Genomic DNA, 24913 nt, shown 5'->3' with positions numbered 1-24913 from the left:
CAGTTCAAAAACTAGAGCCAATCGAGCAAAACTAATACTACTAATAATAATAATAATAATAATAATAATAATAATAATAATAATAATAATAATAATAATAATGTGGAATCTGTGCATTAACTTCCTAGCCGTTAAGCCCGACCTTCGTACGGGCAAAAAAAAACAGCTAGGATGGTTAACCCCGAGATTTTTCCCATCCATACTTACCTGGTCCCCCTGTGCTCATCCAGCGTCGTTTTTGTATTCCAGCCGTCCGCCGATCTCTCCAGCGTCGGGTGCCTTCGTCGGGTGACAGCGGGACCGGTAAGAAGCCGGCCGGCATCTTGTGTTCCGCCGGCCGGCCGGCGGAACACAAGATGTCGGCCGGCTTCTTACCTGGTCCCGCTGATCGTCCACGTCCTTCTTGTTCCAGCGCCGGATGATCTCTGCAGGGAGAAGCCGTCCGGCGGAGAAAAAAAAAAAAAAAAGGACGGCTCCTCCCTGCGTGCGTGATGACGTCGGCGCTTGTGCGGGAAATTCAAATTGAAACTCATTCATTCATTTTGTATTGGATTCAATACAAACTCCTGTATCCAATCCAATACAAAATAATTCAAAAAATTACAAAGTATATAACTGGTAAATTCAAACTGTCATTTTGTATTGGATTGAATACAAACTCCGGTATCCAATACAATACAAAAAATAAAAAAAAATAAAAGTAAATAACTTGGAAATTCAAATTTTATTTTGTATTTGATTGGATACAAACTTGCGTATCCAATCCAATACAAAATAATATAAAATTAATACAAAGTACATAACTGGTAAATTGAAACGCTCATTTTGTATTGGATTGAATACAAACTCCGGTATCCAATCCAATACAAAAAAAAAAAAAAAATAAAAGTAAATACATTTTTTATATTCATATTATCTACTAGAACCCCTGTTCGGACATATTTCTGTAAGTTACAGGTCTACAATTTAAAAAAAAAATTTAAAACAGTGGATCACTTTTGGTACAGAAATCTAGACCTCAGGTGGTTAAACATAACCTAAAATGACTAATTGAAACGGGCAATCCAGCTGAAAAGGTCACTAGCTGACCAAAACGTCAATTTTGTGGGCACACTGAAAATTTTTGTAAATTATGTATAAACAATATTGTCTTGAAAACAAATCTATTGACCCCTGAATACAGTTTGAAAGATTTGAAAGGTAATGAGAGCAGAGGATCAGCACAACAGACAACCGGCATTTTATAGGACGGTATTTAGTAATGGCAGCCCCTATGTTTTAAAGGTTTACTTTGGAAAAAGAATTAACCTGGTGCAACCAGAAGATTTCCTGCACTGCCACATTAAAGTAAAATGAGTCTGAACCCAAACACTGAACTATTACAAAGACTTTGCCATGACAATGTAATGCATTTTACATCCGTTCACCCCCCATTGACCAGATAAATGTTTATTTTTACACTTGCTATTTACTATTTAGCTAATAAAATTCAGGAGGCTGTAAAAAATCATAGTCTTTGGTTCTTTGCAAGTCTTAAAGTAATCGGCAAAACGATTTTTTTTTTTGGGGGGGGGTTATGGTCACTTTGTATTTAAGTGGACTTTTGTTTACCAGTTTGTTCATTAATATCTCACATTAAGCAAGTAAAGTGCAATATCACAGAACATACGGCATTTAGGCATCCCTATCTTTTTTGTTTTTTTCAGGTCAGTTCACAATAACAAATATATCATAATAAATGTGGAAACATACTTGTTTTCTTCAAAACTGTGCCTAGATACAGGATATGAGCAGCAAGATGGATTTTCCTTACTTTGTTGGCTAATTATTCTGGGTTTGTTGTCAAAACATTTCTAGAAATAAAAAACAAAACAGAAACATGGTTTTAAACTTATCTACTTTAAATTGACTCTCTTGCTAAAATAAAATGGTCTACAGATACCCCTTGCATACGTACCCCTTGCTCTATTGTTCAGCTACAACTGACTGACAACAGAAATTGGCACACTGATGTTCCTCATGCTAACCCCCCCCATGTGGATGCAGTGAATGGAGACTTTCACCCCTCAGTGTAAATTACAATCTTCCTGGTTGACTCCCTGTGCCAGGGTACATCAATTTAAGTTCTTACTGGGCACTTACTGTACCTTTCCAATAGTTGCTCTAATGTACGGGGGTAACCTGAATAGTAACCAGTGTGAAAGATATGCTTTATAAACCTTTTTTCTTCTATTGCTATAGTAGTTATAGCAGGGAAATAGCAATCTAGCAAGAGATTCAATTATTGCCTGCAGGGTTCTCCCACGCCCCTTTTAGCCGGGCACACGCCCCGGCACTTTTCATTAACTACCCGGCTGTTTTTGGGTGGTTCTGAATAGTTGGGTCATAATAAAGGGGCTGCCGCCCGCCATATAAATATTTCTGGGTTCAACGACTGGCCTATATTACACACACGGCACATAGTTTGCCCTGATTATTCATGCCAGCAGAACAGCTTACCTCACAAAGAAAGACAAAATTCCCCGAGTACTCCTGCAGTAGATGAGGAATTGTCAGATTAACTTCTCCACTGCCTCCAAAAAGAGTCTCCCTACAAAATGTTCCTTTCCTTTCTAATGTCCACACATCAATTTCTTCTTGGCAGTATGCAAATGTACAGTTTCCCAAGTAAGTGCACTCCATGCCTTGAGCAACATCTAGAGGAAATAATTATTAACAGAAGACATGTTTTAGAGACTGACAAATAATAAATAAATAAACCCAAACACAAGTAGACATTTTCTTTTACTGTGAAAGTGATGCCATAAATGTACTTTTCTTCGTCTATAGTTCTTACAGTCTTTGGTTTGTGGCTACATATCTGACGGTTCACAGCTTGTCACAAATAACAAATGTACTTTTCAGCTCAAAGATTCTCAAACATAAAATATTTAGGATTCAATTTTGAAACTGGCAACTAATCAATAGGAAGAAAAAAGTGAGATTTCTTAGACTTTAAAATTTATTAAAGCTTATTTAGGCATAAACATGTATAAAAATCATACCTTTACATATGTAGTATTGACCAGCATATTGATTCTTTGTTGGTCTTGGTCTTATTTTTTTCCATGACTCATCTGCAGAGTTTTTAATCCGCCCAATGAAAATGTCCTTCTTGCAATTATGTTCCAGTTTAGGTTGGTAATTGTAGCTTTGAATTTTTGATCCTGAATGGTTGAACAACTAAGTTAGCAAACAGTATATCAGCCAAGTTTGCCAAATTTACTTAAATGTAATAATGAAAAGAGGACATGTTTCCTATAAAAGGCGAGTGTTTATCTACTCTATGACCAGCTCTACAAAAACCAAGAACCTACACAATAACTCACTATTACTTATTCAATTGGAACGAAAAGTGTTGACGCTTACTTTTACTAAACAATTTGGGTAACTGTTTAAACCAGTGGTTGCCAACCTATTTGGACCCACAGACCACTAAATTTACCTGCTCCGGACCACAATGCGCGGGTGAGCCAGATGTCACGTAAAAGGGGAAGAAACTTCCCCCATAGTGACGTTATGATGCCAGAACCCACCCACTCCCCCATGCAGCCAGAGACACAACACGCCCACTTGCCTGAGCCTGGGATCTGTACAGGGGACATGGTCTGCGGCTCTGGCCGGTGAGTCTTCACCACGTGGATCTTCTCCTGACCCCGCTTAGAGGCGCACTGGCCAGAGCCGCGGGCCACCAAAATTTTCTCGCGGACTGGTTGGCAACAGCTGGTTTAAACAAAACAAAAAAATCATAAATATTCTACCTGCTTTGGTGAAACACAGCTGACATGCTTGCCTGAACTCATGCGTATCTTCTAGAGGGTTGATCATTTTCAGGAAGTTGGCACCTGACACTGGCCCTCCATTAACAAAACTTTCTGACAAAGGAGCCATCTTGTGAGATGCCAAAGCATCTATAGAGTTTTCATTTTGGAGATGGCATACCGCATCATTTACCTGAAAAAAAAAAGGTATAAAAAGAAAGAAAAATATACAGTGTAATTCACTAAACTGTACACGTTCATAGTTCTCCCCAGAGGGTTTTAGCCGGTCGCTCCGCCCGGCTGCTGTGCCTCCCCCGCCCAACTCTCCTCGGCAGCTCTCATCCTCTGCACAGTTCTCAGTGAGGCTGCTCTGTGCTCTGTGTCATCCGTTCAGAGGATTGCTGCTGCGATGCGAGGTAAGCACACAGTTCAGCCTTCATGTGAAGGGGACACAGGTATACCTACCTGTCACAAATCTTTACCTATGAAACTACTGTCTGCTTCTCTTCTTTGTACACCAATTTCTCTAAGGGTGGGGGTACAAAACTGAAAATATAGGTGCAAGTGGCGGGCACGTTCTCCCCCTACAATCTCATTACTACGGCATCATTACAACATAAAACACTCTGCCCATCAAAATGGGCCTCCCTGCCCTGTTACACATTCCTGTCCTCTTATCTAACATTCTGAACTTTAATTGGGGAATGGGGAGGTGTAAGAAACCAAAATTATAGGTACAAGTGGGGAACATCTGTGACTAACATCCCCTAAAACTTCATCACTATGGCATCATTAGAAAATGAACTCTGCCCACTGAATGTTATTGAGGTTGAGGTACAGGAAGGTTACAATCATGTGTAACAAGTTAGTGCATTTTGATGGACATTTTTTTTTTATGTTGTAATGATGCCATGGTGATGAAAGGTGATCACCACACGTGTTCCCCACTTCCACCTATATTTCTGTTTCCCTGCACCTCTTAATTCTGGAGAAATTGGGGATTGAGGTAAGATGCAGACAGATATGTGTCACAGAGCAGGCAGCACATTTTGCTAGGAGGAGATTTATGTTTACATAACGCCATATAATTACATTTTAAAAAGGTTTAGCCACAAGTGTCCCCCACTTGCACCTACAGTTTCAGTTTCCTATCCCTCAAGTTAATACAACCAACGTTTTAGGAGATATGAAGGTTTGAACACAGCGAGTTGTTAGGCTGCAGAATATGACAAGCAGCTTTTACACTCACACAGCAATCACTGATATCTGATATCCCAATAGTTGGTGGTCTCCAATTCCAGGGACTTCACAGAAGTAACAAAAGGTAATAAATACCAATACAAGGTTTGGTTTGCCAAGGAACAATAAAACAGATGACAGTAAATAAGACCTATTCTCCATAACAAACAGATCACCTTTAGGGCCTTCAAGGGGTAATAAATCCATCAAGCCCGAGTCAGCAGAGGATGGATTCCTAACTGGACAGGTGGGTTGGGGTGATGACCCAGCTGGACCTTTGTTGACCCTTAAACTTAGATTCTAGCTCCAGATTCACATATCAAATTTAGTTGGGAGGTCCATCAAATTACATTAACCAATCCCAATACGGTGGGGTGTGTGTCAACCAATGGTCATCGTACAGAACACATCCACTAACCAATCCAAGAGCCCCGAGGATGCCTAATAGGAATTAACCATATAAAAATGGGAACAGAGAATTTAGATCCGCTTGCTTGCTCTTGCTTGTTTTCTTGGGCTTGCTTTCCTTGTCTCCTGAGGGTCTCTTTAGGTAAGCTGTTATGGAGTCCTCTTCTGAAGGAATTAGGCTCCTGAGGTACCCATTAACTTCTTAGCAGGTAGCTATAAGATATTCCTGATTGTAGTCCTATGGGTGTCTATAGTATTATCGTATTACTTTGCCATTTTTGTAATTACTGTATTGTGTACTAAGCATTATTAGATTATTACAGTGGTTACCTTCTAATAGTACAATATATAAAAATAAGGTTGATTTGAAGTTCCTATATCTCGATATAAACCAATATTGCTGTGTACCTTGTTTTCTTAATTAAACTGTTTGAGTGACTAGCTATCATTTGTGCATGAACCTTCTTTTATTGAATATCTATAGGCATTGATAGGGGATAGAACATCCATATTTATGCAGATAAATATTCCAAATCAACAGCGCAGCGGGGGTGCCGTTTCGTTGTTCCCCCCCCCTCCATAGAGCTTTATTCACAGCACTAGATCATGGATCTTTCAGTCTTTTGTCGTTGAAAAGGATCATAAAAGATCCTTTTCAACTACAATTATTGTGCGTGTGTACGTAGCCTCAATCTTTTTATGGCAAGAAGTTGCAATTTAGTACTTACCAAATTCACTTTTAAATAAATTCACTCAGGTTCTTCCATCAGTTTACTTACTTTCAAGTTCTAACAATCACCACACAGTCATATGCATACAATATGCAAAGTCATATTCTATTTGTATTGGAGTCCTACTTCTAATTTTATGCTGTAATCCAGTACTAAGGCTACATACACACGTGCAATGGTTCTTGTCAATCGGCTCAGGGCAGATATCAGCGTGTGCTTGTCGTCCATCGGCCAAACGACCGTCCTGGAGGATCTACGGATGACGAACGATCGTTCTCCCCCTACCCTCTCTATGGAACAGGGGCTGTACGTACAGAGCTCTTTCATGCATCATGCAGTCGTTAGTCGTTGGAAAGGATCATGAATGAGCCTTTCCAATGACAATTATTGCATGTGTGTACATAGTCTAAAGTGTGCTGGATTACAAAATAAAAAGATCATTAACCTAGAGTACCTATGGAAGTGATGAGCAATAGCTATGTCTCTAGTCATGGAAATCTAGTCAAGCTAAAGCCCGACATAAAAAGCAAGTAAAGTAAAGCAAGTAAAGACAACTAGTTCTTTTTTTGTTATTCATAAAAGATAAACATGTCTGCCATCCTGGTCAAAATTGCTTCTATAAAACACATTTTAATTATATTTTTTGTGCTATAGCCAAGGTGATAATCGCAAACATGTCATTTCCACATATTGTACTTACTTCTTGGCATCAGTGTTTATATAAAGGCAATAAAGTGATTGATTTGGAATAATATTAATAAAAACTCTTAATATTTTAATATGAGATATGGAAATTTATTTTTTGGCATTAGCACCTAAAATCCCTTTTTTACAGTTTGAATTCCTCCCATAAACAAGCAGCTATACTTTTAGCTCATGAGAAATAATAAAAAAAAAAAAACCTTTATAAGTACACAGTTTTCTACAGCAGTATGTCATACTGAACATTAAAATGTTTATGTAGAGTCTTCACCACCAAAATAAAAGTATTTTTAGAATCTAAAACCTAGAGTTAGTTTTTTCTAGATTTTAGTTTCTTTGCCAATTTTCATTACATATCCCCATCCTTTTTGTTTCATACTTTTATAAACAAACAAACAAACAAGGTAAGACAACTGTGAAAAACAGTGAAGAGACTTGCTGGCAGCCAAGCATCACAAAAACAAGAAAAATTATACTCACTTGGAATGGAGTCACATCTATTGGCTTTATTTTAGGTATCCCACTCATGTAATCCAATGAAGATACATCTAGGGACAAATTTTATAATCAAGCAGGAGAATGTCAAATATTAGGGAACATAAGTTTGAAGGTTACAACCAGAAGTAAACTTTTATCACAAATAAACCAAGGGCTTGTGCACACAAACACATCTGCTGCCAATTTACTCTTAAATGATCATCCTAAGCTATTTTCAGTTTACAAATAGATCAGTTACCTTTCACTTTATAAAGGATTACAATAGTTGACTTTACTGTGTGTAGCTCAGCATAATGTAGTGCAATGGTAGATCCTTATATAATTCATCATCTCACAATTTACAAATAGGGTTTGTCATAGTGTAATCCATAGTTCCCCTCAGCCCCTTTCTGGTAGGTGGAGCGCCCGGCTGATGTGCCTCCCCCGCCCGGCTGATGTGCCTCCCCCGCCCGCCTCTTAGCAGCAAGTGTTATCCTCTGAACAGAATATCAAAGGAGCTGCTCTGTGCTCAGCTGTAAGAAGTTGGCAGGGGAGAACAGCACAGCTCAGATGAGTTCAGGACACAGGCAGTCCCACACCCATCCTTTACCAATTCTGTGACTTTAAAAAAATAAAAAAAAACCCTGCCTGTAAAATGTTTTTTGCCCTAGTGGTCATTGGCAGCACAGTGTGATAGCCGTGCATATGAATGCTGCATGTCATATTCTACAGCCTAACAACTTTGTATTCAAACCTTCATATCACCTAAGCCATTGGTTGCAACAACTTGAAATTGTCAGGGTGCACGCACATCCCTCATAGCTACTAGCAATCAAAATTTACCCCCCCCCCCCAAGCTTTAAAGAATATTAGGATATGGGGATCATAAGTTTTAAAAACTTCTGAAAATACATTAGGAGTGCAGTTTCAAAGGCAAGTGTGCCAAAGAGCCCTTAATTAAAAATGCAAATTGGGGACCCCCGAGGCCACTTACATATTAAGAAGCAGTGGGGTGGGACCTATAACGGTCATACTATGCTATTCTGTCTGCTTCTCTACACTGCATTTCAATATCCATAGAATGGTGCGGTGTAGGACACCGAAAATGTAGGTGCAAATGGGGGACACATTTGGCTAACTCCCCCTAAAATTTTATTAGGACATCAGAACATAAAAAAGCCACCATTAAATTGCACTGCCCTGGTACACATTACTGCCCACTTCTAACACTTTCTCTGGAATAGGAAGGTATAAGAAACTGAAAATGTGGGTACAGGTGTGAAACATCTCTATCATCCCCTAAAATTTCATTACTATGGCATCAATAGAACATAAACTCTGCCCATCAAAACATTTAGGGTTCAGGTACTGGAAGGGTACAGTCATATGTAACAGGGCAGTGTGTTTTGAAAGGTAGAGTGTTTTTGGGGGGGGGGGGGGGTGTTACCCACAAGTGTCCCCCACTTACACCTATATTTTTGTTTTCTGCACCTCCTCATTCTAGAGAAATTAGGGTTAAAGATGTAAAAAAAGAGGACATGTATACCAGGGCAGTGAGTTTTGATAGGTAGTAGAGTGTTTTTATGTTCTAAGAATACCATGAAGTTTTGGGGGATTTATATTATGTCCACCAACTACACCTACATTTTCGGTTTCTTACAGCCCCCTTTTTGAACCCCTGGGGTTCAAGGAAGAGAAGCAGAGAGGGTATCATAGTTTAAGAGGTATAGCTTTGTGACATGTAGGTATCAATTTAGGGGTCCCACCCCAATGCTCCTCGCTATTTAAGTGGCCCCAAGGGGTCCCCAAATAGCATTTTCAATTTTAAGCTCCTAGACGCACTTGCCTTTGAAACAGCAACCCCAATGTTCAATTTTCACATGTTTTTAAACTTGATGGTAAGGGTCCTCATTTATACCCTGAAACTTTCAAGTTGGTGTAAACAATGGTTTTGTGCAGTGCAAGTTCGGGTGATGCAAGGAAGCACCTGGAAGACAGAAAATGGCAGCGCTGAACAAAACTGGTTGCTGGGCTCAGTTTGTGGACAAAACTAAAAAAAAAAAAAGATAAAAAAAAAAAAAGTTACGCTTTACCTAGATGTAGCCCTACAACGATGTGAAGTTAGGCTAAATCCACACTGACAGTAAGGTTGCATTTGCTGAGTTTATCTTTCTTCGGCCAGAAACCACTGCTGCTTGAAAAACTGCTAGGCCTCAAAAGGCCAAGCAGTTGTCGTCCCTTAGCAGGTGCCCAGCAGTGATTAAGCCTTTTCTTTATTTATTTTAGAGAATGATAAACATATCTGATCAATCAACTAAAAAATAATCATCAAGAAAGCCCGTTACCTCCCTGGGGTCCAGATAACGATAGTGATAGGTGATGAGAAAAGCTATTCAATGTTGGCATGATACTATGAGCATACATATTCGGTACTGGATAACTGGAAAAAGCGGAGAGAGGGTCCATACTAGTAAAAGGATCGATTTGGATGGATCCAGGTACAGCATTGCTAGTCTGAAATAGAAAGAAAGACTTATAACAACTAAGGAAGAAGCATGTGGCAAGGTCCTGAATCCTGAAACATGATCCCGACATCCTAAATCAAAGAGGATTGTTTTAAAAAAAAAAAAAAATCCTCCGCATGTAAAGTTTTCTTTTTTTACTTTATCAGTAATTGGTAATTAGATCTTTAGGAAAATTCAAAACATAAAACATTAGATTGCCTATAAAACCCCTACATCATCATAACCAAAAGAAAAAATATTTTTTGTAAGAACTTTACGGGTAAATCTTTTTCTTAAAGTCTATTAAGAGACACACAAAGATGCAAACTCCTGTATCCCTCCTATTCTGGACATGTATCAGTTATTTGCAAAAAGTACCAGACCAGTAAAAATGGCTTTTCTTTCATTTCATTCATTTAGGGACATAGGACCTTGAAATTGTTGGGATGTCTAAAATCAGCGGAATCAGCACACCAGAAAAACTCACAAGACACCCAAGGTTACCTTCGCTACACTTAAAAAGGAATTCTAGCCCCCATCTAAGTAGGTGCTCCACTAGGGGGTTTAAGTATGCCGAGGGCAAAAATCCTTTAGGGACTGTCAATTTATTGAGTTCCAAGATGAGGACACCCAGGAACCTTGAGGAAAGACCATTATCCTGGGGTGATCCACTACCGAGATCTAAAGTGATAGAACACACAGGTATCTGCCAAGAAGATTCTCACTCAACGCCAATTCATAGACAAACAAACTTCAAGACACAGCCGACTGCTCCCTATAGGCAGGTCTAGAGATCCAGGGCCATAGGCAGCTGCACAAGTCTTTAAAAAGCCATAAGTTGTATAGATCTACTGGTGAAGAACCGAATAGTGACCCAATACCCAATTCAGGACCAGGAGAAGTGTGGGAGTTTAAAATGTAATTGTAATCATAAAGTAGCATGGCTATAAATAGAGAATATAAACCATTCTTAGACTAAAAGTTTTTATTAACCTCACCAGTAGACTGTTAGATGTTGGCACAGCATCAAGAATGCGATCCAGTTCATCTCCAATAACTTCATCCTGAAAATTTGATACCGGGAACAGAGTACATGTCTCACTGCTAGCAATGGCAGAAGGGAAAAGCCCCACTTCAGGGACAGTTTCCAGGCACACACTAGGTGAGGCAGGGGACACTGGAATAGGAGATGGCGCTCCTAATATTTCACTGGTAATGTTGAGAGAGGAGAAGGATGGCAGGGGGGATTCACATTCATCAACTTCAGGCAAATCTAAAATAGAGCAGAGAAACCTCTTAAAACACATAACAATGCAACACACAATTGGTGTAATTATTTGAGTGCATTTATTTCTCTTTGCTTTTTGTTTGGTAACCAGTATGATAAAGGAATATTCTACCTCTCTGCCTAAATTTAGCTGAATGTGTATCAGCAAAAGGCCAATATTATGCCAAAGGTTCTAGAGAGAAGTGCCCCGAACAAAAATAGTGAAATTTGACTCAGTATGCTGACAACTAAATCTTATCACTGAAAATGTAAATTTAAAAAATAAAAAATACATATATAAATATATACATACCAGATTCTAGTTCATCTAAATCACAATCTGTTTTCTGCAATTCAAAACACAAATAAATAAATTGCAAATAAAAGAATTGACAAAGCAAGCATTATAATCAAATAAGTCTAATGGAACCAGTCATATCTTGACCCATCACTACTTACCAATTAACATAGATCAATGCAAAAAATGTAATCATTAAATCAGTACTCCTAGGTGATTGGTATTTTAAAGCTCAAACCAAGAAATACCCTGCAATGGTAAAAGCAACCTTTGCAATGCCAGGATCTTGGGGTTGTACCACTTTCATTAGTGTGTCAACTCATAGCTAAAAATGTACACAGATCACTTGGAATGTACTATGATCCCCCAGTGCACCTTTATTACGGACATAGTTTGCCTCAACCAATACCCTCCTTCCCCAGTCATGTATGCCAACCCGTACAGTATACGTTCTACACCGCATTAAAAAAAAAAAAAAAATGATACTAGTATAGTAATCTTGTCCACGTGACAATCGGGTCAATTTAAAGGTGAATATTCACTTTAAAAGATATTTTTTCACTTGGCTCTGGTGAATAAGTGTAAGAATATGTAGACGTTTTACTTTGCTTCAGCGCAATTACCAAAAAAGTGCAAGTGAATACACTCAGCAAGTCCTACCTTCTTTTGCCTATAGATCTATTTAGGGTTCCACCAGTTATTTAAAAACACAAAAATAACAACAAATAACAAAAACTACTAACCACCTCTGCTGCATCCATGCAAGTTCCTGGAGAACTAGGCTGAAACACAAGATATAATATATATCAGTGAATGATATACCCCAATGACCCAAACAAAGAAGGCTGGGATACTTCTTACCTGAGCTCTGACATATGCTTTTCTAATCTTCAGTCCAAGTTTCAGAGCTAGTTCTTGGGTTAACTTTATCACACGTTCATCCTGCATGAAAGAGATTTTTTTTGGTGATTATTTTCATTTTAAATCAGCAGGTGGAACTCTTGCATTCTTCTAAATGTTATCATGCTACAAGTTTTGGTTTTGCTGAAGTCTGTGTGTACTGTTTTTGTTCTTTTAAAAAGTTGTAACACAAATGCAGATTTCATGGCACCTAGGATATGAATATGGTAATAGGACCGGGGGGGTCCACAAATGCTGATTGTTCAAGACCAGAAAACAAGAACAAATCCAGCCGAGTGACAATTGCTAGTTATTGTCTCACCTTCATTGCGCTCTCTTCCGTTAGCATTACAATGATCTAGGACCATTTACAAGCCACATGCCCAGTGCATCTGAACAACTGCTGACCTCTTTCAAGCTGCTTTGCCCATGGCTACAGTCCAAAAATATTATTAGAATGCTATAACATTATTTTTATTGTGGGGGATTCGGTTACAATGAGGGAAGGGAGTAAATCAAAATACAGCATTAGACATAACCAAGTCTGATTTATAACAGTTCCATTCCCTAGACATTTTAAAACAGTATGACACAACATCAGAGAAATCACCACAACATTTTACCAATCTTTTTCTGATTTCTTGTGTTGTGTTCTGAACAAAATGATCTGTCACATATCAAAGCATTCAACAATATTTAGAAAATATTACTCTATTATTAGATACATATATTAGAAAAAAAAGAACCAAATAGCATAAAACATAAACAAGAAAACCAAACTAACTAGTAACATATCTCGCTTCTCCAAATCTTTTGGTAAAAATGAAGAAATATGAATATAATAAAAACAAATAGTGAAGTTATCAAGCTGGATATGAATACAAATAATGCTAGTTATGTATCCGGGTGCAGCTTCTGGTCACAAAAATGGTAGCAGACCATGTATGGAAAATATCAGCCGGGGCTGCCCTTTAAAAAACCCCTCAGCCAGCTACTGCCCCTAGATTCCTAAGGTGGTACCATATAGAGTTCCAAAAAGCATTTATAAGATCTTCCACTTGGTTATGTGCTAAGGTTACCCTCAAAAAAGTCCCAAGTATTGAAGAATTTGGTAGAGTGTGTTTCCATATGTAGTGAAGCCTCAGCCTTATCAATTAACATTAACCGGAATAGTTACATAGTAGATTAGGTTGAAAAAAAAAAGACATAAATCCATCAAGTTCAGCCACTAGGGAAATAAACATATCACAGATATAAAACCCTATCAGACATAGATGGTCCAGAGGAAGGCAAAAAAACCCCCGGGTACAATTTGCTCCAACAGGGAAAAAAAATCCCTTCCTGATTCCATGAGACAATCGGATGTTCCCTGGATCAGCAGTCTCTGTTATCTTTACTTTAAATCCTTAATCCCCAGTTATATTCTGTGCTTCTAGAAATCATCCAGCTTTTTCTTAAAGCAATCTATAGAACTTGCTGAAACTACTTCCTGAGGGAGCCGATTCCACATTTTCACACACCTTACAGTGAAGAATCCCTTCCTTATCCGGAGCTTAAACTTCTTTTCCTCCAGACACAAAGAGCGCCCCCTTGTGCTTTGTAATTAAACTTGCTGTAATGGAGTCAGAGTAGGAAGGGATGAATTGAGCCAGTTTTGCAGAATATATTTTTTACCCACCAATAGGCACAGGTGTTCGACTTTTTTTTTTTTTTTATTAAAGAACAACGAGTAGCAAGATTGGACTGGACATAGTTTGTGTGGAAAAGAGCCAATAGTGGAGATACTTGGCGTACATTATCTGATATAGAAGACATGAAAAGGAACACAAAATCCCAAAACACCTGAATATAAGGGCAGGTCCAAAGAGCATGTTCTATTGAACCGTTAGGTTCTTGGCACTTCAGATACATTTTTAAGGGCCTGCCCGAAGATTTCTATGCTATAACATTATTATATTCAAGTGTATGAAGAAACAATGAGCTTGCTGATCTTACATATGATATTATGTGGGCAGAGTAATTACTTCAGAAAACCTTGGAGAAGTAATGTATTAGAGAAAATTATGATTAAAGCAGAATTGAACTACAATGTTGCATTAAATTCTTCTTACGCTTTACTCTCCCAGGGTTGCAATCTCAATATCTGGCATTTCTTTCTGTTAGGCAGCAATGTCCAGCATTGCACATATTCAGAAGTGACATATCCGGGGGAATTCCTGACAACCATCATGCCAATGGGAACGCCCCCCACTGTGTACACTAACCACCGATTGTATACAAGAAGCATTTCCAATTTCTGTAGAGAATGATGGCAAGCCGTACACTCCTACACTTCACTATCCTGGAATCCGCAGCCAGCGGTAATGATCCCGCAGCCAGTGGTAATGATCCCGCAGCCAGTGGTAATGATCCCGCAGCCAGTGGTAATGATCCCGCAGCCAGTGGTAATGATCTCTGCTATGTACCTCAAGCCTTTCTATAGGCTGCTAATTGTCACAGCAGTATTCTACAAATGTTTCATGCTGTGCACCCAACTAGGAGCTAATGAAGCAAGCTAGAATATCAATCTAATCAAAACAGCAGCTCTATTCCTAAACGGTCAGGTCCTTTGTCTGGTTCTCAGATTCATTTACCACAATAACAATTTGACAGTTTGTCACAGAATACAAGTTATGTATTTAGCCCTTTGCTAAGATTTAATAAGCCACACAACACTAAGGGTTTTGTTTTGGATGTATTTCACAAGCATTAATGAAATGAGCAATTGTTGCACAGTGTATTGACAATCGCTGTAGTGAAATCCTTGTTTTTACTGAAGGACAGTCTTTCTCCTTTGCATTTTTTTTTTTTAATTTTATTTGGCTTTAGTTCTGCTTTAAAGTGTAAAAAATGTTCAGAAATAAACACTGCTTTCTGTGAACCTAAAGCAGAATAGTAATTCTGTGTCAAAATGTAAACCTTTTTGGCTTTATTGCACATAATACGGTGACATCAAATTCTATAGCTGGTCCATTTAAAGCAGACCTATCATGACATTTTTAATATCATATAGAAAGATAGCTATTCTTTAATAAAATAGAAACTTTAATTTTTTTTAGGGAGGTCTCCTCCCCTTCGGCCTTTATTGCGCAAGTCATCAGGGGCTTTCCCATAATAATATTATTAATAATAAAAAGAGCAAGAAAAACCTGAAAGACAGAAGTAGGCCACAATGGATGTATCACACAAAAAAAACAAACTTGTGAAAGTTACACTTTAGAAGCCATTATTTTATTAATGAGTGTCTTTCATTCACAAATCTGCATAAACCAGAGTTTATAAGACAGATGCCTCAAGCTCATCTTACCTTTGGAGCAAGAAGGGAACATTTGGCTACAGCCTCATAAGCCTCTTTGTATCTCTGCAGTATAAACAGCGCTTTAGCCTTGCAGTACAATGCTCTGAGATTTTTGTCATTTATGCACAAAGCTTCTTCACAATCTTTTAAAGCTTCCTCGTGTAAGCCCTAGACAAAACAGATTACACAATGTTATTTTTAATTGCAGTACATTAAAGGTGTTGCACCAGCAATTACTCCAAAAGCAATCAATTATGAAATTAGGCCTTTTGTGTGCAGCAAGATCACTGCACCCCTAGCCACACAGGCAGAGTACTGGAGCCCATGGACACCTTGCACCTTCTCTGCATGCTTCTGCCTGAAGCATTAACACAACTAAGGTATGTACGGGTATTCTATGTGTAATACTGTGGGTTTTGGTGGGCTGAGACAAAAGGCAACAAAGGTACAAACGTGCAATAAATATTGTTAGAAAACGCAATTAACAACCGATCAATGATTATTCACTATTATTTTGAACGATCGTTATGTGCACAATTCTGTACATGCCGAAATGATACGATGGTTCAAATATAATCCACCAATAGTGTGCACACTCTAGATACGATGGTTTGAACGATGCAGGAAGTGACGTGCACAGGAGAAAGTGTACCACAGAACCATCCACGGTCACTGAACAACGTACACACAATAGATAGCGAACAATCATCGCCCCGGTCGTTCGTTTCCATCGACATTCCTCGTTGTTCAGTTTTTTTGTTAATTATCGGTCGTTAGTTGTTCGTTTCCAATGATAATTTTTGCACATGCGTACGTAGCCTAACGATTCTGATCTATTGTATCAAGCAGTATAAATCACCCAACACTCACATACACAAAAGAAGGGAGGAAGAGGTGTTCCTCAACAGACACCCATATATTACCATGCAGGTAAAGGGTTAGGAGAGGGCCAAGGCCCAGAGAGCAGTTTCTAGAAGGTGCATGTCACAGCCCTGGTGGAGAAGGATGGACAGGAAATGTAGGGGGTGGAGTTTTCTTTAGCAACTCCGCCTGTACAACTGGAAGCTGAAGGCCCTTTTTTTGGGGAACCTTTTGAAATGAAAAACAAGGAATCAAATTCCTTAAACTAAACTGTATTAAATAAAAATATCCTATTATTGTTCAGTAAACTGTATTTAGATGTATGTGATATTTCTATAGAAACTTCCATTACCATGGCCAAAAAACATGAAGCACGGTTCACATGCAACCTCCCCAACGTCTCACTGTTGATTACAATATCTTCGGATGCTGCATAACTAGCAAGGCTAAGCGCTTCTGAGTACTGATTGATGGAATCATTCTTCAGTCCTTCTTTGTACAAGTCATTGCCCTCGTTATAAAGGTTTCTAATCAGCCTTTGCACAAAAATCTGCCAAAGGGGAAAACACAACAAAAAATAAACATCACAATCATTAATATATTAATGTTATTAAAAATGCAAAGCTCCATTTACCTCATATTCTTTTTGGGAGCCCAAAAACGGCAATGAAGATCTGAAAGAAAAACTCAAAATGAGAAATCAAGTCTCCTGTTTCTTAGTGACTGCTCCCTAACCAGGGGAAGAAAAGGACAAACCTACATTGCTCAAAGATAAATAGCAAGATCTAGCCAAAAACATTATTTTGCCCTGTAAATAATAAGTTAATATTTACATTTGTATTATTACTTTCATTAAATGTCATCAATCTCCAATAATTACCAGCAAATGTGTCACATCCATCACGGTCTGTGTGTAAAACTTACTGAATAAATGCAAGTCCTTTCTTTATGTCCTCCTGCCTGTTTTGTCGACTTGTCAGCTCAAAGGACATTTTGTCGTCTTCATTAGATTTTCACAGTAGATGCAAACCTAGAAAAGATTTACTTGACATAAACATAAATCATTTTAACCACCAGAACACATTTTGTGTTAAAAGTGCATCTAAACCCAAAAGTTGAATAAACTGCAGCTTACCAGGTATTAGATGTGGTGGTCGCATTCATTTATGTATGTCTACAGGTCTTATCCTTTTCCACCCGATAATCCTGCAAATGACACCAAGAGTCCCAATTATCACATAGGCCGGACTACAAACAGGTTAACAGGATCAAAAGTTTATTTTTTAATGCTGCTGGTAATATGTATGGACAAAATACCAATAAAAAATAAAAAAGCTTATTGCAGTTCTATTATAGACCGAGACTGGCTGCCGGCATCTTGTTTCTTACCTCAACCACCAACAATTTAAAGAAGAAATCGCTACTCACACCAACCAATATTATTCCCTACCTATTAGGACATATTATTAAGAAATAGAAAACAGTAAGTACCGCATACAGCAATCTTTACACCTTTTTATAGCTACCATAGCCTAACCAATTTATGTCAAAAAAATTATCAAGAAACAACTAAGAATTATCTTATCAATCTTTACCGCACTCCACTAAGATTGAACATTTATGTAGGTGCAAAATTACTTTCTTCTTATTTATTCAACAAATTTCAACCATAATATCATACAATATCCTGTTCTTCATCAATCAATATTACTGAATATGTTCACTTGCCCATGGCCTTCTAAAAGGTTTCCGGGGGTGTACTTTGGTGTAGATATCTCCTTGGTACCTCCCTTTTGATTTGAAAGCACAGCAATCATATATTTGTTCTTCATCATTATGATCTCTGCAATCCCGAGGAAGCCTTATACGCGAAACGCGTCAGCAATTTGAGATAAGCCTTAAAAATACTTGCTAACTCTTCACAATTGTAAACAGCACATATTGTTACATTATGTTTAGGAATTGAATGATATTTAGATTAGAAGGTCTATGTATGTAATAGAACTACAATAACCTTTTAATCAATAAATGTTAATTATTCTTTTGCCTTAGAATCCGACTTACACTGAATATATTTTTGTTACTTAACCTCTGGTGCTAATCATAGGTTTTCCTCTCATTCATAATCATTCTTACGTCTTGTGAAAAGCTAGCTCTTTCCATTTACTCATTTCTTTGTCTTTTATGATCCTTTTGAACATCATTCTAGCACATTCACCTCTCAACATCTCGTGTCAGTGGGCCCAGAATGAAATAGTTTTTCTGTTCTCAAGTCATTTGGATGTTTTAACATATACGTATTGTTTTTATAGTTATTAAATAAAACTATAGTAAATTGTTGAGGCTGCTTCACACCGGTCTCCTAAAATTTGGAATGACAAGAATCATTGTCCTAAGATTTGCCTGCTACTGCCCACTGAAGCCCCCATTTATTACCTATGGGGGCTGCCGAAGGGAGACACTCCATGCAGCATTTCTGCAAGCAGCCGTATTTATTCTGCTGAGGAAGCAGTAAACGGAACACAACCTCATTGCCAATGTAAATCAGCCCTTGGAGGGAGTGTCTGTTTTTTCTATGCAAAGAACATTTTCTGAAAATATTGAAAATTAAAAAAAAAAAATATATATATATATATATATAGGTACCTGCAAACCCTTTAAAATTCCAAGGCAATCTGCCCCTGTTGCTCTAAAATCTCAAGCAGTGCTACCATTCTGCACATGTTTACTTCTGCCACCACCACTATATAGATTTAAAGGAGAGAGGTTGGGGTGGTTTTGTAGTCCTAGTACCTTTCCTGTTCTAGGTGACATTAAGAGAATGTGCACTGTCCGCCTAAAACACAAGTATTATTTGTTAGGAGGGCCAGAAGAACAAGTCGGAGAAAACTGCAGCCCCTACATCTTATGAGCCGGTATGTTCTAGGGTTTAGATACATTTTATAGGCAAAGATAGCTTGTAAAAAAAAAACAAAAAAAAAACAAAACTTAATAAAAGATACCTGCAAAGCCAACCAGTAGCCCCTACTTTATACATTGAGCTACAAATAGGGGAGCGAGATGCCCCCTGGAAGCCCACCATGTCCTAAGCAGACAGCTAGGTCAAAATTGATCTGCCTTATATATATATATATATATATATACACACACACACACACACACACACACACACAAACCCGTCAGTGCCGTATAATCCAGATCAAACTGTATAATCACTAAACAACAAAATAATAAATAATGTTATTACTATTACTATTAATAATAAACAGGATTTATATAGCGCCAACATATTACGCAGCACTGTAGGGGTTGGGAATGACAAATACAGACAGTGACACAGGAGGACCTTGCCCTGAAGAGCTTACAATCTAGTAGATATCAGATGCATTTCACGTTTATGAGCCAAGTATTTTTTAAACTCATAATCTGGTTTTAGAGGTACAAACATGTTGGAACAATGCCGCTCAAACAATATATTTCTGTAATGTATAATCCAAATTGAAGAAATATGTAAACCACAAATTGCGTTGCGTGAATCTACAGCAGTGAAATAACTACTCTCAGGATGATATATAAGAACTTTATGAGCAGTATGTGTGAAATTGCAAACTTCCATATATCGTAGCATTTATATTGTATTATTTCATTACAATGTTTGTACATTTCTGTGGGCTCTGACTGTGAAGCCCTGGTTTTAAAGGAGGAATTTTAGGAATTGTGGATTGAGGAAAGCAGAATTATTTTGAACATTCCTTTACACAATAAAGTGAAACTAAAGCTAAAAGTTGCCAACAGGTAGGTGCTTCCAGAACAATCAGACGATGTTCCTCCTCCAGGAAAAAACAAACCTGTGTGATCACAATACTCATCTCCTTGCTCAGTCATAGTTGTCACTATCCTCACTCGGTCCTGACTGGCCATGTCGGGATGAAAGGGATGCCAATATACCTGGCGCACCCCGCATCCTACACAGAGCTGCACATGTGCAATACAGGATGGCAAACAGGCAGGAAAGTATCTTATATTGCAGAGGGGACATTGTCCAGCCAGCATGCAATAGCAGAAGTGGAATTCCACTTAAAGAATTCCCGGTTCTTTACAAAAAAAACACTTTGGATTCACTCAATACTTGCAATTCTACCCTGAGAATATTATGAAACAGACATAACCCCTTGGGGACACATAGCAGCAGTTATAAAGATTTTGGCACCCCCGAGACTGTATATTGCATTAGGATTCTGCATAACAGGAAACATTATAGCTAAAATCCAGTCTGATGGCATCTGTGATGGTGAGTAACGTGACAACATTCTGAAAACCAGAAAAGTGAGCCTTTCATAGCACTATTCCATAGCACTTGCTGCAGAAATTAATTTACAAGGGTAGTTCATTCACCGAATTCCTGAGGAAAAGGGGACTGGTGACTGGTGTATTACCCCGGAAATAAACACACAATCTATGGGCTGCCACTTATTAGTCAGCCATCGGGGGAATGGAAGGAAAATGATGCCAATGGGGTATTTGGACATTTTGGATAACATGGGGAAAAGTAACAGTTAAAGCAGAAGTAAACTAAAACCCAAAAAATGACACTTACCTTTAATCCTGCAGATCCCTCGATGGCGCTGGTCCTTCCCTCGATCCCACGTTGTCCTGGGATTTCCTCTTTGTTTTGTTGCAGAAGAAGCACCGGGCACCGCCATCTCTGGCCTTGTCTTCTCGCTCCATCGCCCCGGGTACAAGATTGGGTGATGTAGCCGCAGCAAAGGGGAAAAGCCGATGGTACTGCGCATGAGTGAGATCGAGGAAGCTTTCCCCAAGATACGGGCGCAGAAAGAGCAGCCGGGGCCTCCTGACATGCATGGCGTAGGTATCCCAGGAGGATCAAATATAATGTTCTTTATATAAAAGGGTTGTCTATCCTTCTCTGGAAAGTGCTAATGTTGATTCTTGGTCCCCCTTACCAGAAAGATTTCCCTTGCTGTCAAGACGGAAACATTCTCAGCAGCAGCAAAGATAGCAAACACCTCCCTTCCTCTACAATAAAAAGCCATGGTGGAAATAAAGCGTAACAATTAAAGCGAATTAAAGTGTAAAGTCCATCAAGGCAGGTAATTATTTCCAAAATAAGCCAGGCACTGTCCCATAATTCCTCTAAACGTCCCATCACTCCGGGGATCTGTCAGAACAGCTGGGCTGCACATGGGTCCGCTTTGGTTGGGGAGATACCTGGCCATCCCAGCGCCCCCTCTGCACACCTGGAATGAACTCCGACACACCTGTGAGCGTCATCCCGGCCAATCAAGGTGAGAGTGTTTGTCCCCAGGAGAAAGGAAGACCATGGAAGCGCTTGGTGACAAAGTACCCGCTTGTCCAGCTATCCAAACAGGAAGTGAGCGCGCTATGCAGAGGATCGCCATCTGTACTACACCTGGGATGGTGCGTGTAGGATCGGTGCTCACACCGCCATACACCTGGAGCGCTTTAACCCCCCTAGCGTTCTAATTCTCTCCAGAAAAAGTCTTACTTTGCATGGAAAATTCATTTACATTGTAGGCTATAATTCTAAGGCATAACTCACCAAAATATGTCCAATATTTAATACATTTTATAATAAGCTTTAAATAAAATAAACACAAAAATCTGTTAAAAAATAGTGAGACGTAATATAAGTGTATAGTAGCATGTATAATAAATAATTATATGAGGATTTCTTTGTATTGGACTCAATACAGCGATTTGGTACTGAATCCAATACAAAATGATTGGAATTTCCCGCCGATCCCCCCGCCCGCACCCCGGAGATGGTCGCTGTATTCACCGGCTGGAGATTGGAAGAGAAGGACGTATCCCCAGGACCCGCGGGGACAGCGACAGAACAAGGTAAGCAGGGTTTAGGCGACCCGAGCGTGACTCTGGATTACCGCCTTTTGCAGGTAAAATCCACCCCGAGTCACAATTAGGATTACTGCTAGGGGGGATATTTATTAAACATTGAGCAGGTTCACCTCTCTACTGATCACCGTTACCTACACAGAAAATCAAGGACGTTGTCACAGAACAAACTATTCATGGGGACACCTTACCCAGGTAAAGCCAAGAAAGCCACACCCCTAATAGCAGAGATCGGACCTCACTTCCTGTTTTATCTCTGGGACAGGAAGTGCACGGAAATCTTCCTAACAGAACACGGCATAACGTGACGGGTGCTCCAACCAAATAGAACAATCACACACTTCATTGTTCATATTGATATATATCTATATACACTATAACTTATATTTTATATATACACACACACACATTGCATCTCTATACACACATATATATCTCCATATACACACACTTCATTGTTCATATCTCTTCACACACACATTATACATATATCTCTATATACACACACATATTACACATATATATATATATATATACACATACACACACACTATACACACCATTACCATATACACAGTCAATTGACTTTACAGACAGGTCCAGGAAGTGTATGTCAGACTTTAGACTTCTCCCCTATGGTGGGTGACACAGGAAATGATTTCCAGGCCTCCATAATTCGGGGTCACCCCATCACACAAAGCTGACTTACACAATCCTTGTTACACATGAGAACATGGACTCGTATGGGCCCAGGCTCCATCCCCTGGCCCAGCATATTTGAGGTATATGGCCCCCACCTTCCAGCAGCCATTATTGCCCCGACCACCCCCCATAGTACCCAGGTGACCCCCCGCCCCAGCTGTCCCATCCCCCATGCCTCACACGTGACGGGGCACAGCTCGTTACCTGACCGGCGCCCTTTCTTCTCTCTTCCCTCTATATGTCGGAGCGGCCGGCTGCCACAGCGCCACCTAGCGTTAGAAGGACGGAAGGCCCGCCTGATCTGCCATTAACCATTTCATGTCTGACACCTGTACACCTTGTGGGGGCTACAACAAGTATTACATTGCTGAGTGTTTATTACACAATACCTATGTCATAGTAATAAATGTCCCTGCTGCAACATGCAGCTCAAATGTTTATTAATAAAGCAGTGAATCTGACATTCACTGAAACATTCCCTGGTGGAGAATCATCCAGGTCTAGGGTCCCTATTAATGAAACAGGGAATCAGACATTCCCTCAAACATTCCCTAGTGAGAATCCTTCGGATCCATGTGTTTCAGTGGCGGTAATTCTCCGCCAGGGGAGTTTCAGTGAATGTCAGATGAATTGTGTGGTGAATAGAGCCCATACAAATCAAGGAGTGTGCTGTGAGAAAAGCCTAATCGTTGTATCGGAAACTCCCCAGATCTGTAAACCACGGCCTACTACGGCCTATGGGCGATTCCTAGATACGAACCGGCTCCCTTGTGTGCAGGACGGAGGCTTGAGGGGGGGGAGGGGCGGGTGGCATGACTTACAGAAGAAATCTTTTGCTGTTCTGCAATCTCTTGTAACTCTTTAATGCTGTTTCTTTTTACATATGGCAGCTCAGCTTGCTCCAGAAGTTATGGAATGTCTGTGATTAGCTGACAGTGAGGATATTATACAGTAACTGACACCACGCTGCCTAATAAAATGTTGAGACAAACATCTGTCCTAATTGCATTTATTAAAATAATCTACCTGTGCTGACTTACATACAAATTCAACCTAAGAACAAACCTACAGTCCCTATCTGGTATATAACCCGGGGCCATAATGTACATCCACCTACGAGTCTACATCTAAACAAAGACGTCTGCTGTAAATCCTTTTCCTGCTTTTTTTACATTTATATCTTTGTACTTTATTACTTTCTTTTAGCTGATATTTGCCTTAAATTCTCATTGTGTTCTCATGCTTTCCTATGACTTTTCATGCTGATTTGCTGCAGCCGGGGAGTTATTCTGATATTACTCATACTTCCCGGGGATTTTATTCTTAGCATGGTTTATTATCACAAGGTTTGCAGAAACAGGAACAATTGTATTCCGATGTTACAAGGCCATTACTAATCCGACACAAATGTAAGACATTGCTCGGCTTCATCTATATAATGTTCAGGTGTAAAGGAGATATTGTATATTGTGCAGCCACCTTTCCAATAAATAATACAACCTAGAGCCGTGTTTACCTTACAATAATATAAATAATACAACCCAGAGCCGTGTTTACCTTACAATAATTTCCAGGTGTGCAGGAGCCTGCTATTAATAAATAATACAACCCAGAGCCATGTTTACTTTACAATAATTTCCAGGTGTCCAGGAGCCTGCTATAAATAAATAATACAACCTAGAGCCGTGTTTACCTTACAATAATTTCCAGGTGTTCAGGAGCCTGCTATAAATAAATAATACAACCTAGAGCCGTACTTACCTTACAATAATTTCCAGGTGTTCGGGAGCCT

General features: G+C 39.2%; 1 protein-coding gene across 5 annotated transcripts in view; it reads right to left on the bottom strand.

Moving 5' to 3' along the window:
• Nucleotides 1–23382, bottom strand: part of ZC3H7A (zinc finger CCCH-type containing 7A) — a 39003-nt gene extending 15621 nt beyond the window's left edge. For 2 of the 5 annotated variants that reach the window (XR_011921796.1, XM_072419034.1), the window contains exons 1-16: nucleotides 23326–23382; nucleotides 17660–17730; nucleotides 17449–17554; nucleotides 17159–17198; nucleotides 16877–17074; nucleotides 15673–15831; nucleotides 12288–12368; nucleotides 12170–12208; nucleotides 11442–11475; nucleotides 10860–11134; nucleotides 9703–9871; nucleotides 7361–7428; nucleotides 3801–3993; nucleotides 3045–3206; nucleotides 2500–2696; nucleotides 1753–1853 (exon numbers count right to left, since the gene is read on the bottom strand). Coding sequence is in view for 4 of the 5 variants with exons in the window: in XM_072419034.1 (XP_072275135.1) it covers nucleotides 1753–1853; nucleotides 2500–2696; nucleotides 3045–3206; nucleotides 3801–3993; nucleotides 7361–7428; nucleotides 9703–9871; nucleotides 10860–11134; nucleotides 11442–11475; nucleotides 12170–12208; nucleotides 12288–12368; nucleotides 15673–15831; nucleotides 16877–17074; nucleotides 17159–17198; nucleotides 17449–17516 (1784 nt within the window). In the remaining variant the exon portion in view is untranslated. Of the gene's footprint in view, nucleotides 1–1752; nucleotides 1854–2499; nucleotides 2697–3044; nucleotides 3207–3800; nucleotides 3994–7360; nucleotides 7429–9702; nucleotides 9872–10859; nucleotides 11135–11441; nucleotides 11476–12169; nucleotides 12209–12287; nucleotides 12369–15672; nucleotides 15832–16876; nucleotides 17075–17158; nucleotides 17199–17448; nucleotides 17555–17659; nucleotides 17731–21488; nucleotides 21510–23128; nucleotides 23175–23325 lie in introns of those variants that run through there. The other 3 variants (XM_072419040.1, XM_072419035.1, XM_072419036.1) reach the window with 3 other exon arrangements.
• Between the last annotated feature and the right edge of the window lie 1531 nt (nucleotides 23383–24913).

The sequence above is a fragment of the Pyxicephalus adspersus genome, chromosome 7 (genome assembly GCF_032062135.1).
Source record: "Pyxicephalus adspersus chromosome 7, UCB_Pads_2.0, whole genome shotgun sequence".
NCBI lineage: Eukaryota > Metazoa > Chordata > Amphibia > Anura > Pyxicephalidae > Pyxicephalus > Pyxicephalus adspersus.
Note: the sequence above shows the minus strand (reverse complement) of the source record. Positions and strands in the feature narration are given on the sequence as shown.